This window comes from Microtus pennsylvanicus, chromosome X (assembly GCF_037038515.1).
Source record: "Microtus pennsylvanicus isolate mMicPen1 chromosome X, mMicPen1.hap1, whole genome shotgun sequence".
Taxonomy (NCBI): Eukaryota; Metazoa; Chordata; class Mammalia; order Rodentia; family Cricetidae; genus Microtus; species Microtus pennsylvanicus.
Window position 1 is genome coordinate 30,043,701 of NC_134601.1, and position 18,038 is coordinate 30,061,738.

Here is an 18,038-nt window from a genome sequence, read left to right on the forward strand (position 1 = left end):
TCTACTAAGACAAAGATCCCTAACAGTCTCGTCCATAGCATGCAGCGCCCCTGGAGGCTGGGGGTTGTAAGAGCAATCAATGCAGTGGCAGACTCACGCCACGCCAAGCCAGAACCGCCTCTTCCTGGATAATGCCTTTTACTAACATCAGTGGGGAGCAGGTGATAGACATTATTTTTCAGGTTTTTTTTAAAAGAAGTTTTACTATTTAGCTCAGCCTGGTCCTATGCTCATTATCTGTCCGCCTCAACTTCCTTAAGAGCTAAGATTTCAAGCATGCATTACCATACCTGGTTCAGATTAATATCTTCAAGGATAAGAAAATTGATCTCTCATGCCTATCATTTTTGTTAATCCTCGCACCAACTGGGTAATAAGGACAGCACTTTCTCAGTTGAAAATGGTTATATAATTATCATAAGATAAATGACCCATTGAATGTCAGGATTGGACTTGAGCTGGGGAGACTGTGTCTCTACAACACTGAAAATACTAAATATAAATGAGCTGTGTATTTTAAGTATTTAATGCTTCTTGTGAGCTTCGCCTCAACAAAAAGTATAAAACAATTCTTACAAATCAGAAGAAAAAAAGACCAATTGTGACTGTTTACAGTTTAAGTCATTTGTTTTTTTGTTTTTTTTTCTCCATCATGGCAGCTTTATTTTGCTTTTATTACTCAGATGAAATAAATCCAGTGTAACTTTCCCTGCCTTAGTTTAGAAGTATTTTATCTTTTTTATTTATTTATTTATTTATTTATTTATTTATTTATTTATTTATTTAAGATTTCTGCCTCCTCCCCGCCACCGCCTCCCATTTTTCTCCCCCTCCCCCAATCAAGTCTCCCTCCCTCCTCAGTCCGAAGAGCAATCAGGGTTCCAATGTTCCTTTCAATTCCAGATTCTATGATTTGACTTGCCTACCGCAATAGTTAAACAGCAGTGCACTCCACAGCCGAAGCAATAGCACGTCACTGTCTTGTCAGATATGGTTGAATAGTCACACTGCCTCAGATACTGTGTTATTGAGTGACTGTGGAGGCAATTGCTACCCCATCATGTATCCCTAGTACATGTATTGTTTACCTAAATATATATCCTTAGTGACACCTTGTATGTGTGCGCGCGCGCTCATGTGTGCTGACCTTCCTCTGGAGGAAATCATCTGGCTTCTGTCATTTTCTTTCTTCTTGTCTTTTCTTCAAGGCTTTATCTCCCAAGGAAGTAAGATTTAACTTGCACTACCTCTCTATTTGGAGGGAACAACTTACTCAATCAGCTGCACTCACAACAGATAGGGTTGCCGGTCCAGAGCAGAAATTGACTTCTTCCCACAATTCTTCTCACCTTGCTGCATTCGGGTGATCAAATGGTTCTTACGCAAACATACTGGGTGTGCACAAAGAAAGCCCAACAACCTTGGAAAGAGGAAGCACCAGCCTAGATATGCATTGTTACATAAGAGGTGGTGTCATGAGAATTTACAATGGATACAGAACTTGTCTACATCGACAGGACTGCCATAGCATTCTTACTCCATCTTCCACCCTGCAAGCAGACAAAACAGTTATTGTTGCCCCTGTCTTCCAGATGATGAGGTGGTGATTCATGGTGACATGCCCAATTTTGTGGAGTTCATTAGAGACTGAGCTATTTGGACTTCTAGTCTAGTATGCCACCCTCTTTAACTATTCTACCAACATATACGCTGCTAACAGCTCCCTCAGTGACTTGAGATGGGAAAAAACCAAGGTTAACAACAGTTCAGTCTAACTGAAAAACTACCTCTGTGGATCCTATCAATTTACTGGCTACTATGTTGCATGGTGACTACACTGGGCAATTGAACCTCTTTTCATTCAGGATGTGTTCAAGATGCTACTTTTATCTTTCCCAAACATGAGCAAAATGTACATTATTTGCAGCATCTTGCCTAGGCAAAGACCCTTATGTTGCACACACCTTTCTCTGAATAGACACTGCTGGACACCAGAACTTCACAGTATGTGCAGTAGGATCAAAAACCCAGCGCCATTGTTCTTGAGTTCTCAGTAGTCCTCATTGTCCGCTATGTTCAGTGAGTCCGGTTTTATCCCAGGCTTTTTTAGACCCAGGCCAGTTGGCCTTGGTGAGTTCCCAGTAGAACATCCCCATTGTCTCAGTGTGGGGGTGCACCCCTCGCGGTCCTGAGTTCCTTGCTCGTGCTCTCTCCTTCTGCTCCTGATTTGGACCTTGAGATTTCTGTCCGGTGCTCCAATGTGGGTCTCTGTCTCTGTCTCCTTTCATCACCTGATGAAGGTTAATATTCAGGAGGATGACTATATGTTTGTCTTTGGATTCACCTTCTTATTTAGCTTCTCTAGGATCGTGAATTATAGGCTCAATGTCCTTTATTTATGGCTAGAAACCAAATATGAGTGAGTACATCCCATGTTCCTCTTTTTGGGTCTGGCTTACCTCACTCAGGATAGTGTTTTCTATTTCCATCCATTTGTATGCAAAATTCAAGAAGTCCTTGTTTTTTACTGCTGAGTAGTACTCTGATATGTATATATTCCATACTTTCTTCATCCATTCTTCCATTGAAGGGCATCTAGGTTGTTTCCAGGTTCTGGCTATTACAAACAATGCTGCTATGAGCATAGTTGAGCATATACTTTTGTTGTATGATAGGGCCACTCTTGGGTATATTCCCAAGAGTGGTATTGCTGGGTCCAGGGGTAGGTAGATCCCGAATTTCCTGAGAAACCGCCACACTGCTTTCCAAAGTGGTTGCACAAGTTTGCATTCCCACCAGCAATGGATGAGTGTACCCCTTTCTCCACAACCAGTTTGAGTCATTTGAACCAAGCCATGGCACTGTAAATGGGAAATGTCTTGGACACAGGCATTTTGTTGGACTATCGGACTAGTCCGGTGCTTCGTCTCCTATATATGAACTAAGGGAAGGGTGGGCTAGCTAGGCACTTTCTACATGCCTTTTTAGTTCTAACAGTCTGGGTTCTAATTTCCATGACAGAACACTGGCAAGTCTTTATTGTCCCCTTGTGGGTGAAAGCTGAAGTTACTCTGACTGTATTTGTGTGAGTTAAGAGCAATCTGTCTATTCCAGCGAAAACTAAACCAGTTCAAACCAGCTGTTTGGTACTTTGCAGTGAAGTATCTAGATGCAAGAGTATTTTGACTACTGCCTGTGCTTTTTATTATGTTGATAATACTAAGACCCACGGCCTTTCTGAAAGAAAATAGTACTTACACGCTCAATACGATCTGGAGCAAAGAAGAAATAAGATAGGAATTTCCCTAGTTCCCACCTACCATAGTTTTCTATTTTACCATAACATAAGCTTTTCAATAATTTTAACATACTTGAAATATACCATCAACAGAATTAATAGGTGAGAAATATGAGAGGAATTACAAAAAAGCAAGGATATGGATATTATCAAGGGTTTAAACCCACAATATAAAAATGACTCCCTCAAATTCCTTAAGAAACAAAAATGAGAACTGAACCTCAGAGATAGAGCATTTGCTTAGTAGGCATGGCATGAATTCCATCCCCAGTGCAAAAACAAGACACAATAAGAAAGAGACAAAATGATGCCCCACATCCCAAATAAGCTAAGAAGTATAATGGTTCATTTACTTAAGAAAAAGAAAAATGATCAGTTTATATCTGCACAGTTATTACTCAGATAATAAATGCAAGTGCAAACATGAGTTTTTACTTTCATTGACAGAAGTGAGTATGGTTTGAGAAGATGATTTGTGTGGGTGTTTGAGAAAAATCAGTCTCTTATTCTACTAATGTTGATGTAATTTGGGACAACTTTCTAATGGACAATTTGTCATTATGTATTAAAAGCCATAAAATATTCATATTCTTTGATCTAGAAGTGTTAACTCTAAGAAATAAGCACAGATATAAAGCTTATTATTAATAACCTTCTTATCCCCTTTAGCTTATAAAAGGACACAATCTGACTACAAGTCTTACAGTGAATTCTTCAAAAAGAAAGCATGAAAACATTAAATACAATCCCTAGAAGAAAACATGCCCAGAAATACTCACTGTGTATTAAGTGAAAAAGATTGCACAGTGTGTGTATTACAATTAATTTTCCCTTTATGTAAATATATTAAAAGCCCACATAACAAAGATAAATTTGCTTATCTTAGAATACTATTATTAGAAATAAATGTTATTTATCCTGCTTGTCTATTTCCTTGGTTTTCTCACTTTATAAAGACAAGGTTCAAAATGTACACTGGTGGCACCATTTTCAACCCAGGAACAAAGAAAGAGATGATTTAAAGCTATCAACACACGTCCATGTATCACTAGGCTGTTAAGCCATATATTACAGGGCAAATGTGTTGTTTCTAAGGCAGCCAGGAACAATGTAATGGACGACAGAGGATCTGAGACTGTCTCTTACTTCCCCACCAGTGCAACACAGGAAGTCATGATCCAAATGTTTATCTCAATCAATATAGCTAATGTCCAATTAAGTTATTTCTTTCGTTAGCCAGTGCTTTCCAATTACTTTTTATCAACCAATTCTAAATAAACAAGATGGCTTGGTTGTCTGGTTAAAATTCGGGAGTGCTGGAGTGAGACTCATTACACATTTTTCAATGGTTGACAGGGCATGAAAGGAATTGACAGATTACCTAAAAATATGCATTTGCACACACAAAGCACATTATTTTTTAAAAGTATTTTTATGTGGCTAAATCAAAATGCTCTGTGTTTCCTTTGAGCAGACAAAACAATTTGTGAAGATGCGCAGTTTACTGCTTCCGTTCCTGTATGACTAAAGATGACAGCTTCTCATATCCACATGTGGAGAAGCTTATTCTCACAGCGAAAAGACTAAGGAACCTCTCACTCTGGAAGGAAAAAAAAAGCCTTGCCCCAAAATCACTGCAACTGCCACTCCAGCTAACTAAAATATGCCATTGATGATCAGTGTGTGTAAACTTCTCAGTATATGTTATTGAATAGCCTTTAGCTTCTAGGTTTCATGTATTTTAAAAATTATTTGTATACATGTATATCTGTTTGTGGGTGTGTGCATGTGACTGCAGATGCCCATAGAAGCCAGAGACTTTCAATAGCCAGGGAACTGGAGTTAAAGGGATTTGTGAGCCTCCTGACTCGGGTGCTGGAAACCTCTGCAAGAGGAGCATGCACTTTTAACTACTGAGTCATCTCTCCAGTCCCTAATATTTCTCTTAAAAATAATGTTTATTCTATTCTGTAAAACATGCCTAGCTCCTGCAATTCTCCTTTTACTCTCTTAAAAAGAGCAGACTAGCCAGGTGAGCGTGGCACAAGCCTTTAATCCCAGCACTCAGGATGCAGAGGCAGGCAGATCTTCGTGAGTTCGAGGCCAGCTCAGTCAACAGAGTGAGTTCCAGGACAGCCAGAAATACACAGAGAAACCCTGTCTTAAACCTCTCCACCCCACACCAAAAGAGTAGGTTAAACAGTAAAGGCTCCATTGGTGTGAAAAGCTAGGGTAATTAAAGATATTTGCTTGGAGGAAGGGAACATTAGTGACTACTCCAAAATATACAGATATTACTATGTCTGCTATGATCCTAATGTTTATGCTCACTCACCCCTAATTCATGTTGAAATCCTAATTTGCCAGATGATAGTATCAGGCAGTAGGGACTTGACGAGGTGATTTGGCTGTGGGGACATTAACTCCATGAATAGGACCAGTGTTTTGATTAAAACGAGACCCCTTCTGCTCGCCACACAATGAGAAGATGCCATTTGTAAATGAGAAATCGCCAGACACAGAATCTGCCAGTATCTTGGTCTTAGACTCGCCAGCCTTCAGAACCGTGCGAAACAAAATTCTGTTGCGTGTAATCCGCTGGCCTTATGGCATTTTGTTGTGTGGACTATGGCAGTGCATCACGGTTTATCTTCCCTGAAATCAAGCATGGGAAAAATCACTCTGTGTCAAATTCTGTCTCTCCATAGCAAGGAAAGAAACATATGAGAGGACTATCTAGATCGGCGACACTGAAAAAAATATTGTTGCAGTATTTCCTTAAGTAGTTAATATTAAACAGATATGCCAATATCAAGTCCCATCATAAAATTATTCAAACAGATACCTCAGTTTCCCAAAGAGTTTTTAATATTCAATTTTAGGATAGAACAGAAACCATATCTTGTATACCCTCCATCTTTCTGGAAAAATCTCAGCTATTGTTCCCCAAATAAGACTTCATATTATGGCTTAAGACATCAAGAGGAGATTTCCCGATAAGCAATGATTAGGGCAGAAAAATGTCAGACAGAAAGGTAGTTTTCCTCTTTGAAAATATCAATTCTGGAAGACAAGATCCTTTCCCCTCCCCTCTTTTTGTTCAGTGATGGGGATCATGCCCAAGGCCTCAAGCATGTTACAAGAACTCTGCTGTAAAAAAAAAATAAGGTAATGAAAAATTTATGACTTTCCATAGTCTCAAAGTCATATCATTGTAGAATTTTAAGTATGATGTAATAATTCTGGAGCAAGAAAAAATGAATAGTTTTGGCTCTGCAAAGGTATAATAACCAAAAGTTTGCTCAATCTGTAGCAGATAGAAGCAACGTGATGAACCATGTATGGTAGAGAGACTTGCATTCGTCATTTCAATGTCACTGAACTGGCAATATGGCTCAGCTGGTAAAGTCACTTGCCACCAAGCCTGATGACCTGAGTTAGAAAGTTGTCCTCTCAAGATTGATAATTACTGTAAAGTTGTTTTTGTTGGTGGTAGTGGTGTGTGTATGTATGTGTGTTTGTGTGCACATGAGCATGTGCACACTCGCATATGTGTGTTTCGAAATACATAAATACAACCTGCAAAAAAAAAAAGTTGTCCTCTGTTCTCTGCACACCTACTATGGTGTGCGCATGCATGCACGCATATAAACAAATAAATGCAATCAAAAAAATCCCTGTCATATGTGTTCTAGCCATTTGATGCTTAGTGTAACATTAATGGCCCAAAGTGTGATGGTCCTGAGAATAGAACATTTTTGGATTAAAAACTATCTTTTGTGTTCTGACCTGTTTTGTCTACATTTTCATATTCTTTTAATGTCTAGGCAACTTATCAGCCAAGAAAATAAAGACAATGTGAATATTCTGTTTATATTTTATAATAGTTTAACATTTAAAATTATGATTAAAAATCAAGTAGATTAAGATCAATGTTCTTCTGGTCCCCAAACTCTCCATGCATGGCAGAAGGGTCTAAAATAAAATAAAATAAAATAAAATAAAATAAAATAAAAGGAATCTCCAACCTCCAGTCTTCTGAGTTTGTTTCTCTATCACTATTGCATGATAAATAGGGAGCACCACTTGGAGTATCACATAAAAAATGATGCAGAGACCACATCAGGGAGCATCTGAGAGAGAGGCTTGGCTGACAGGTATACCTGCTATACTGAAAAGGCAAGAAATAAAACTCGGCAAGGATTGTATTTTGGTTATTCAAAATGCACTTTTTATTCACTTTGACACAGATGATTTTTTAAACAACTGGAACAAAATATCTTATCCACATTTTGAGGTGGTTAGCAGCACCTGCAACAGGAGGATTGTGGAACGCCTCAGGATAAAGTACAGACGGCTGAGGCAGGGACAAAGACACCTGGAATTCACCAATCCACTCAAGACATGGAACCTGAGGCCCCCTGAAAGCCAATATGTGACAAGAAACTAAATATAAATATTTTGTATGGAGTTTTAATGGACTATTGAAAAACAGTATGCTTCCAATTACAAGTACATTATTCCCAAAGTCTAGTGTTCAGTAAAAAACACCTATTGAAAATATTCCACCGCACATTCTACATACAGTCAATTTCAAAACACATATGCACAGTTCCTGGGACCACAGATGTCAGGTTTTGGTGGGGTTTTTTTTTAATCTTACCCAAACTACATGTCAGTACCCACTGAGTGTTACTCATCAAAATGCCACTGTTTTGTCACTTACTGCTAAGTGCTTGACATTGTGATGTAACTTGGTAGCTAAAAAATAAGGCGTATGTATGGCTACGAAGAAAGGGGCTTCAGCTTACCTGCCAATCAAATTAACACTTGCCTCAATGGACAGGATGCCTATGAATTGAATCCCCGTGTACTTTTAGTTTTACTCAAATGACCACATGCCACTCTACAGAGACAAATAGTTTTCGTGAGCTGATGGAGATCTTCATGAAGGCCTGAGATCTACAAATAGAAACTAGTGTAAGCAGAGTGCAAGAAGAAAGAGAAAGGCCCCGGTCTCATGCACTTAAAAACAATTACCATTTGTTAGTTCTGACATACAGAGTTTTTCACCCTAACGTGATTGTTGCAAAATGACTGGAGAACATTGAAACCAGTGTGGCTAGCTATAGGCATAGGCAGGATAGGGACCAATATTTAAGAGTTGTGGGGGTCCCAGCTCTGGCTTTGACTTCTGGCATCTAAATGAATTGGACAATAGGGTCAGGACTATACAATAATTGGAAATACTGAGTAAGTCTGGGTTGAAATGCTGTCCTCCTCTTGTCTATGTGGCCAAAAAGTACCAGAGTTCTTAAAGCACATAAGGTCCCACATGTAAGGCTGATTCCGTGTGTGGCTACAATGGAGAATTCTGGGCTGTCTTCCTGTGAATGCTCCCACCCCATCCCGGGCCTGAATCTCTTTTGGGGGGGTCTTATCTAACTGTCCCTCTCTACAGTGGGTCACAATTTTTATCATACATGTTTTAAGCATAGATTAAAACCTATGCAGCTCAACCCAGAAAAACCAAATGGCACACTCATAATACATTAATATATATTAATTATATAATAATATAATTGGCAGTCGTGGTATTCAAAAATTGTCAAACCATTCTTTGACCATTGTGTCTTTGGAATATTTCTATTAGTGGTTGTTGTTAAAGGCTAATCCCAGAATGGCTTGAGGATTTTTATGGCTCTCTCTATGGTCTTAACTATTGTTTTCAGAGAAATCCAAGCAGAACATGGCACTGACATCGTCTGTAAGTTCAGAACTTAAACCTGGAGGAACCTTATACCAAACATGTAGCCAGTACAGAAATTCTTTTTACAGTATTTTAACAGGTGCTCATCCAGGGACTACTTTTCCTAGGAGGGAGGTCACTATTAAGGCAGTCTATTTCACTTTTGAAGAAATCTAATAATGAGAAATTCATTCTAACCCAATGTTTATAAACCTCTGCTCTGTTGCCAGTTTTAATGTCAGACTTTGGCCAGCGGAATCGTCTGGTGAGACATCAGATCCTTCCCCTACAACGCACAACTGAGCGAAGGAAGCTGGGAGAAAAGCCCATTACTCTCCAATCTTTTCTGGAGCCTTCCTGAGCCAGCATGGTGAACCATAGGATCGTCTAAATTGTAGGCAGAGAGCACTGCACCCAAACTCACATACTAAGTAGCATCACTAAATTGATAAGCTGTCAAGGAAGCAACATCTCTATGCAGCAGCAGCAGACTTAGGAAGGAAAAGCAGGCCAACCAAGTATTTGCAGAGGGGGTTGGCATAGTTAAGCGTAATCCATTCGCTAGTGTCCTGTGACTCAAACACATGGATTAGAACCAAACTCTAGTGTCATTAGCGCAACGCTTACTGGGATGATTTTGCTTAGGTTCATATGAGAAGAAACCATACGTGAGGATTTGAACATGTCAGTGTGTATTTTTATACATCTACATTTCTAATCATCACCACCTTTTATCTAATTCATGCTTAGAAATCATCGCTTCCATTGTTATTTTTGCTGTAATACAGCTCAGAATCTTATTTTTCCCTTTGGTAGAAATGTCATAAATTGCTTGGCAAGAGTCTGGTGGTGGCATCTGCTAGCTACTTAATGGAACACTTTAAGCTCTTTCACTCCTTCATGCGGCTGGGTTCTAGGTTTAAACTGTGATTTAAAAACATGTAAATCTCTCAGGACTAAAATCAGAAATGTCCTGAGACACACAAGAAGGGGGAAATAGCAGAAATCACGCATAAATACACTTGGCTCAATAAAGCTTTTTTTTTAACTGCTCTACAATTTCAATTTGAAAGGTTCTGTTTCAAAAGTAGAACCTTATCTTTTACCCTCACACGCACGTGTGTATGTGTGTGTGTGTGTGTGTGTGTGTGTGTGTGTGTGTGTGTGTGTGTGTGTGAATACCACCAGAGGGCACAGTAGTTCTTACGCTACAGACTAACCAACTTACTGCACACTTTTGAACAGAGTCCCTACATCTAACAGCATGAAGAACTTGCTTTGGAGCTACTGTTCAAATCAACGGTGTGGCCTAGCATGCAATGTTCCAGTTGTTCCTCTACAGCTAAAACCTGCTTAACAGCTTCTTCAAAGGCCACTGTCACATTGGTATCATCTTTGGCACTTGTTTCTAGATAAGGATAATTTCCATTCTCCATGCACCAGGCTTTTGCCTCCTCAGTCGTCACTTGCCTATCCTCTTTGTCTACCTTGTTACCCAGAACCACAAAGGGGAAATGCTCCGGCTCCTTTACATCCGCATAGTAAATGAATTCTTTTTGCCAGTTACCAAGGTTCTCGAAACTCTGCCGGTCATCCACACTGAACGTCAGCAGGCAGCAATCTGCTCCCCGGTAGAATGGTGTTCTAAGGCTCTTGAAACGCTCCTGCCCTGCAGTGTCCCAGATCTGAAGTGTCACAAAGCGTCCATCTACCTCCAGATCTCGATTTAAGAACTCTACCCCAATGGTGTGAAAAGCCTGGGAGTCGAACTTGTTGGTCACATAACGGTTCATAAGGGAGCTTTTCCCAACTCCACCATCACCCAAGAGGATGACCTTTAGGAGAAGGGATTTCCCGCTCATTGTTGCAGCACCAAACAGGGAGAAGTTTGCAAACAAAAGAACCTGCAAATACATGAAAGGGTAGGAAGGAAAATAGTTAAACCGGAGACAAATCTACCTCATAGAAATTTCCCCTGAATTATAAGGCCCCTGATAATGATCTTACATGATCACTACTAAATTTAAAAAAGGGAAAGGAAGAAACCTCTGTTGATAAAATAGGAAAACCTGGCCTAATTTTTTGAGGCTTCTTACCTGGGCAAGGGATGGCTGAAAGCCATGAGTAAGCCAACTCATGGATGGCTCCATATTTGTTCAGGTGTGACACCGTTCTAGGGGAGAGAACCTAGGACAGGTGTGCCACTCAAACGCGTGAGCATATTAGCTTCTAAACGAGATACAAATGCGAAACTTATTTGAGGTTTTAATGTTTGCTTCTGGGGGACCTAACTGTTATTGGAAGGTATATAAGCTGTATTCTTGATTCTCTCAGTCAAGACCTGGGTAGCAATTAGAGAAAGTTGATTTTTTTTCTCTTTTCCATATTCTCTAAGTATTTCGTCCCATTATACTTGCATTGAGATGGATACTCTAATATTTCATATTTTTTTCTTCATGGTACAATGACACTTAAGTTTATGACAGTTGACTAGTATCAATGTAACAGGTATTATCCAAAAGAGCACCTTATGGTATTCTTGAATTTAGTTTTTATTATCACAAAACCAATATATGAAAAATTATGATAAAATCTAAAGCACCAATAATCATCATGTAGCATTTTTCTTTTACCTACATAAAATATTTATACATGGGCAACTTAGAATACATGTTAAAATAAAATATTCTGTTAGGTATTGTCACATTGGGTCTATGCTGGAAACTCAACAATGCTGATATTAATTGGGTAAAGTAATATTTATTATGCAAGAGCCTCAAAAGAAAGAAACCTAAATACTGATCAAAGAAGTGCATGCAAAAGAGATTCTAACAGCAATACACTTAAAAGGTCATTCAAAACCGTAATAGTCCTTAACATTATTTTGGAATTACTTTTAAAATTATAGTCACTTTAACAGAAGAAAATGTAAAATATCAAAATTCATAGCGTGATCTCATGAATACTTACCCAGCTGGGTTTTTCACAATTTCAGCCTTCTCCTTTGTCCTTCTTGTTGATTTATTCTTTTATTAGGGTTCTAAAATCAGAATGGGGAGCAAATTTTTAATAATATATAATGAAATGGAAATGAGTCTATAGAAAAAAATATATTCAATTCAGGGAGAAATCCCATAGCAATCTCAAGTAACCTGTGGGGAATCCTCACAAACACACTTAAAAGTTCAAACTGTTGCTGGGCGATGGTGGCCCACACCTTTAATCCCAGCACTCGGGAGGCAGAGGCAGGCGGATCTCTGTGAGTTCGAGACCAGCCTGGTCTACAGAGCTAGTTCCAGGACAGGCTCCAAAGCCACAGAGAAACCCTGTCTCGAAATACCAAAAAAAAAAATTCAAACTGTTACAGGTGTTTAACGTGATCATTATCTAAATGTGTAACTTCAATTTACCCTAATCTGATTGTACTCTGTGTGGTTTTTTTTTTAAAAAAAACTGTTTTGTGTTGTCTTTCGGCTGAATGCTCTATTCAATGTAAAAGTAAATAAAAGCAAATAGGTGATATTCCAAGAAGTAAAATTTGGTAGCGTGAAAGCAGAGAAGTTTAAGATAAATCAGAGGCAACTTTCCTTCCCTTTCTACCTACCAATAGTCCCACAAAAAAAAAAAAACCACCAGCGCACCCACCCATCTGCCTTGAGGCAGCCTGCAATTGATTCTCATAGTCAGAGAAGAAACCATTAATATGTTTATGGACTTATACTTTCTTAGCTAATTATTTGATTCATAGTTGATGGTATCGGTCTTGAAACCAAGGTTTTGGTTGGTTGGTTTGGAGACAAGTTCTCTCTATGTAGCCCAAGGTGGTCTGGAGCTCACAATGTAGCTTGAGATGGCCTGATTCTTCTGCCTCAATGCTCCTGAGTGATGAGATTACACAATCATGCCTTACTTGAACACAGGTTTTAATATTTAGCTGTCCTTACTACAAACACATTCGCTTAATATTAATAGTTAATTTGGCATATATTAATGAAGCAAAAACTAAAATAGTGGTCCAAAAAGACAAATAATTCCTATGCTTGTTAAGTATGTTTGTTGAGGAATAAAGAAGCTGTTTAAAAAAACAGCTCAGTTGTTTAATTATCTTATGTTGTTTTGCAAAGCTAATCAGGTATTTGTTGACTATCTAAATCAGTAGCTAAAATGGAAGCCACATCTCCTAAATTGCTAAGCTTTATCCTTCTTCTTAGGCTAAATCTACTCTATAGAATCTTAAATTTTCTACCATTTCTGTTTGCTTGATTTTTGTCCACACTTTTCTGCTTTCAAATTTCTGCCTTTTTGGAACTATAGCTCACGTGACAAATATTTCTTGAAATTATAGTGAACCAGATTTGTTAGCACAGTTTTTTTATTCTCCTTTTTGTTTGGCTTTGCTGGAGAAGGCCAAAGGACCTCAGTGGGCTAGGAAAGTCTTCTACCACTGATCTATGGTAACACTTCATACTTTATTTTTAATGTTAGTCTGCAATATAATTTCACAGTTCAAAACTCTTAAACTCTCAAAAAAAAAGCAACATAAGGAATTAAAAATTTGCATAAACTATATATGACTGTTCTAAATGGTAGATACCAAACAAATTTCCTTAAGTATCTAGAAAACAGATGGTAACGCCATTATAACTCACTAACTCATTTTCCTAGCTGTGGATAAACTCTTTAGATAGGCCAAACCCACAGTGAATATGGAAACTAAATGCCCAGCTCCAGGAATAATGATAAGTATTAATGACAATCTGAGAATTCTCTAGTTCGTAATGTGCACACATGGTTCTAGGTACATAAACTATATGGTATGGGGAAAAGAGGCAAAATAAGGTCCTCCTTGCTGCTATACCATTCCTTTGTTTTATGGAGTTATTCTTGTTCTTTAGCGTGTAACAATGCCTGGTGAACATCTGCATGTTGCATGAGTCTCTGTGTTGAAGGGGTCTTCAGGATCTTCTGGTATAACCCTTCTACTGATGTTTGAGAAAGAATTGAGTACCTACCATGTGCTGTACCATTACCAAGGGGATATTCTACATCAGTGATTGTCAACCTTCCTAATGCTGCAGCCTTGGAATATAGTTCCTTACGCTGGGGTGACCCCTCCAATGCCCAATTGTTTGGTTGCTACTTCATAACTGTAATTTTGCTACTATTTAAATCGTAATGTAAATACCTGATATATGCTATATGACCCCTTGAAAGGATCATTTGACCCCCAAAGGGGTTACAACCCACAGGTTGAGAACTGCCACTCCACAGCTCCACATCCTCCCCCATTTCCAATGCCCATTTATTTGCTAAAGATAGAAAGATACACAGTTTAGGCGGGTTTTCTTGCCCTTAATCATGATATCCTGCTGACTTGGCTTCAAATGCCCATTCCGACTCCTCTACTTCTAACTCCATGTTAAAAATTAGAATCCTGCTGTGTTGCCCAGGCTGGCGTCAGGATCGGGGTCTTAGACAATTTGGTAGAATATTTGAATGCACTGAGTTTGACCCTCCGCACCATATAAAACCAGGCATGGTGACAGATATGTATAGCTATAGCACTCAGGAAGTGGATGCAGGAAGATCAGAAGTTCAAGATCATACTCAGCTACAAGAGTTCAAGTCCATTCAGGGACAATAGGACTTGCAGAGAGGAGTGAATGCTTGACAGGTATAGAAAAGAGATAAGGGTGTGCTGGATGTGAGAAAAATCAGAATGCATTCTAGAGCTGTATAAATAGTCAATGATCAAATTTAATAAAAATTATTTGGGAATTTTGAAAAGGAAAATAAAATATTTTCCACTAGTCCTTTATAGTAAAAAAAAACAGAATATGAAAGTCCCCAGCACACAGAAACGGTTAATATTTAAGGAAATGGAAGCAATTATAACCCTTCAATCATTACATATTATATATTTGTATAAAATGATCGTATTATGCCCCCAAAATAGTCCACCTTTTATGTCTCGATAAAACAAGTTATTATTTGCAGTTGATATTATCACACTGCTTGATGTTGTTAACGGACTTCTTTAAAAAAAATGTCTTTCCTTCACAACTGATTTAAAGGTCCTCTGCTTGTGTGTATTTTTGAAGCCTCTTCAGTATGTGGTCCCAGAATACATCATAGAAATAAGCAATAAGTATTTATGATTTAACATATTAGGTAGGTACCCAGAACTAATGCCTTGGAATTTATGACAACAATCCATCCACGATCCTGTAGGACATCCAAAGGTTATCACATACAATGTAACTAAAAATACAAATTATGAATTTATCTGGATTCCTTTCTAGACAGGACTTAACAAATTCCACCTGTTGAAAGTCCATGGAAACTTTCCATTTCCCTATTGCTACACTCACATCTTAAAATATATATTTCCTACATTATCTCTATTCCTACCAAAACAAGAGGAGAATAATGATATCCACTTTGTTTTCAGTGGATGCTGTCATCCCTGTTATTATGTTTGAAGGTGGGGATAATTTATGTTAGTGCATATTCAAATTGAAAAGAGCCATGACAGTATAAAAATCAATTAAATCAAATCCCCTCCCCCAGGAAAAGCCAAATTTGGCCAAACATAGAAAGGAGAAAGCATTAAGCAGAGAGAGGACTTCTTGATAACAACAAATATATCTAACGTGAAGGTGAAATTCAGTGTGGTTCCCATATTATGCTAGATCTGAACCGAATATTCATTTTTCTTTTCTTTCTTTTTTATTTTTTTAATCCCTGGGAATCAAACCTAGGGCACTGTGCCTTAAACACTAATCTACACCTCCAGTCCTTGGACCGTAATATTTATTCTAATTTTGGTTCCATTCAGAGAAATAGCTGGCTTTGACTCAAATGTTGTCTTGGATAACAAGATGAATCAGGAATTCATATAACCAATATTCTTAGCTCCCTATTCTTCAGTGTAGTTGAGATCTTTTGAATCAGCTATGTTTGCACCCACACAGGCTTCTTAAGATTACGGTATTTAGTTGGGGGTGCTTGAGATTGGGAGCAGAGAGAATAAAACAAGGAAAGGTTGAATCTTTTAAAATAACGCATTTTATTATGATGACGGCAGCGCCAGCTCATTTTCCATGGGGTAGAAAGATGCTCACAATCAGTAGCGCAGGTTGTTTAGGAGCAAGTCTTGACAGGGGTGTGTACTGCAGGGCTTGGTGGGGGAAGAAGGGGGGGCAGACAATGGCTGAGAGTGGTCTTCACGGGGGAGGGAACATGCTTGGAGCTATGAGGAAAGCCCATCTTGTGGAGACATGCTGATTAGGGCTATTCAGTTGGCTGTTGAATCCTGAAATATTATTCAGAAATACTGCACCAGAGAAATGGGTGTGGCTTTTTTTAATGTATGTGAAAATCAACACAAGAAAGAAATGATTGATCTTTGAGACCCTCTAATTTAAATGGTGTAGGTTGGTTGCTTCCCATACAACCTGATGCTGAAAAGGGGGCTTGTTTTACTGCGGGGAAGCCCTGTGACGCACTCAATTTACTTTGCAGAGTTCAGTTATCAGCTACACCCATGCTACAAAGTCTAGATGCCATAGCTGTCTGCCACCGGAATGCTATTCCTAACTTCATGCTGGCATTTACATCATATATGCAGCCCAGTGTTCAGCGTGGAAATGCATGTCTAATCTTTCATTCCTCATAACAGTTCTGGGCCAATAAGCCCAAAGACATACTTGATAGGAACTTGGCACTGTCCCCAGGCCACGTCTTCCTTAATAGGGTGCCTGGAAGTAAAGGTTTTCAGGACACTAATAAAAGGTCCTTAGGAGACCAGGAATGCTGGCATAGCCACAAGGGGAACACTGCTTCAGTATTGGGAACTTAGAAAGTGAAACGTCACGCATAGTCCCAACTACCTCAGACCCAGGTCCTCTCACCTCATCCCCAGCTCCTAGAGCCAGTGGACTGTGGCGCATGCGCAGTGAACCACACCCGCTCCCCACGGAGCCCTGCGCCTCTCTGCCCCGCTCTGGTAGCCACTCCAGATTACTCAGCAACGCCCCCCTCCACCGTCCCCTACCTCCGACTACAATCTCAGCAGCTTCTAGGCCCCTTGACTGAGGGGCCAGTGGCCCCGGCGATGACCTAAGTTGCCCTTTCTCCCTCTTCCCCACAGGCCCCCCACCTCCTGGCCTCCCGGGTCCAGCAGCCCTCTCCCCCTCTTCCTATCCCCGTGCAGACACCTTACCCAACACAATGGGAAGGAGAAAGGACAGGGCTACCGATGCCGGGCAGTTCAGTTCTGCGCGCCTCTAGCCTGGCTCCTCAGCGACCAGGTCACAGCTCGCGCTGTCGCCTCGTCCTCAATGGGGCAGCAAGTGCAGCTTGGACCTCGGTGGCCTGACAGCTGCCGCTCGCTCCCGCCGCTGCCGCCGCGCAGCGTCTTCTCGCGCCCGCGCCCGCCAGGGGAGGGGGCGGGGCCCGCGCCGCCTCCCCGTGCCCCCTTCTTGACGCTGGGGACCCACTGTAGCCGCCTCCCGTAGGCTCTTGTGGAGAGTGTTCCCTGGCTGTCTTGCACTTCCTTCTCTTCCTTCATGCTCAGTTATCCAACCCGGATCTCCCTCATCTTTCTTCCCCTCCCAGCTGATTAGAAGCCACGGTGACAATGGACCATCAAATAACTGCTCTCGCGGCTTAGCATCTCTTCTGCCTAGGGCCTAAAGTCTCAGGCAGAGCTAGCTATAGCCTCATTTCCTGCATGACTCTTCTATTTCCCTCACTTACCAAAGGAACACACCGTTAACAAACGGTGTTCTTTTTGTATCTGCGTGTTCTATTTTGTTTTCGTGCCCAGAGGTTAGTACATACACCTTGCTTCAAATAGTTCGGGAAAACACATGAAAACAACACTTTAGTAGGCCCTGTTGGTACCTATTGCTCAAGAAATTCCTATGACGCTTCAAAAGAAAAGCATGATATTTGTAACTCGGTCACAGAAAAGGCATAGCCCTTTAC

At 39.9% G+C, this 18,038-nt stretch overlaps 1 protein-coding gene across 1 annotated transcript; it reads right to left on the reverse strand.

Moving 5' to 3' along the window:
• Nucleotides 1-9,142: 9,142 nt before the first annotated feature.
• On the reverse strand, nt 9,143-17,454 carry Rab9b (RAB9B, member RAS oncogene family). The gene is made up of 3 exons (XM_075957881.1): nt 17,272-17,454; nt 12,018-12,087; nt 9,143-10,951 (listed from the first exon to the last, which is right to left on the reverse strand). The coding sequence occupies exon 3, from the start codon at nt 10,907-10,909 to the stop codon at nt 10,304-10,306; it is 606 nt and encodes a 201-aa protein (XP_075813996.1). The 5' UTR covers nt 10,910-10,951; nt 12,018-12,087; nt 17,272-17,454; the 3' UTR covers nt 9,143-10,303.
• Between the last annotated feature and the right edge of the window lie 584 nt (nt 17,455-18,038).

Excerpts from the sequence above, each read along its gene's own strand:
- Rab9b (XM_075957881.1), bottom strand. The coding sequence starts at position 10,909 with ATGAGCGGGAAATCCCTTCTCCTAAAGGTCATCCTCTTGGGTGATGGT.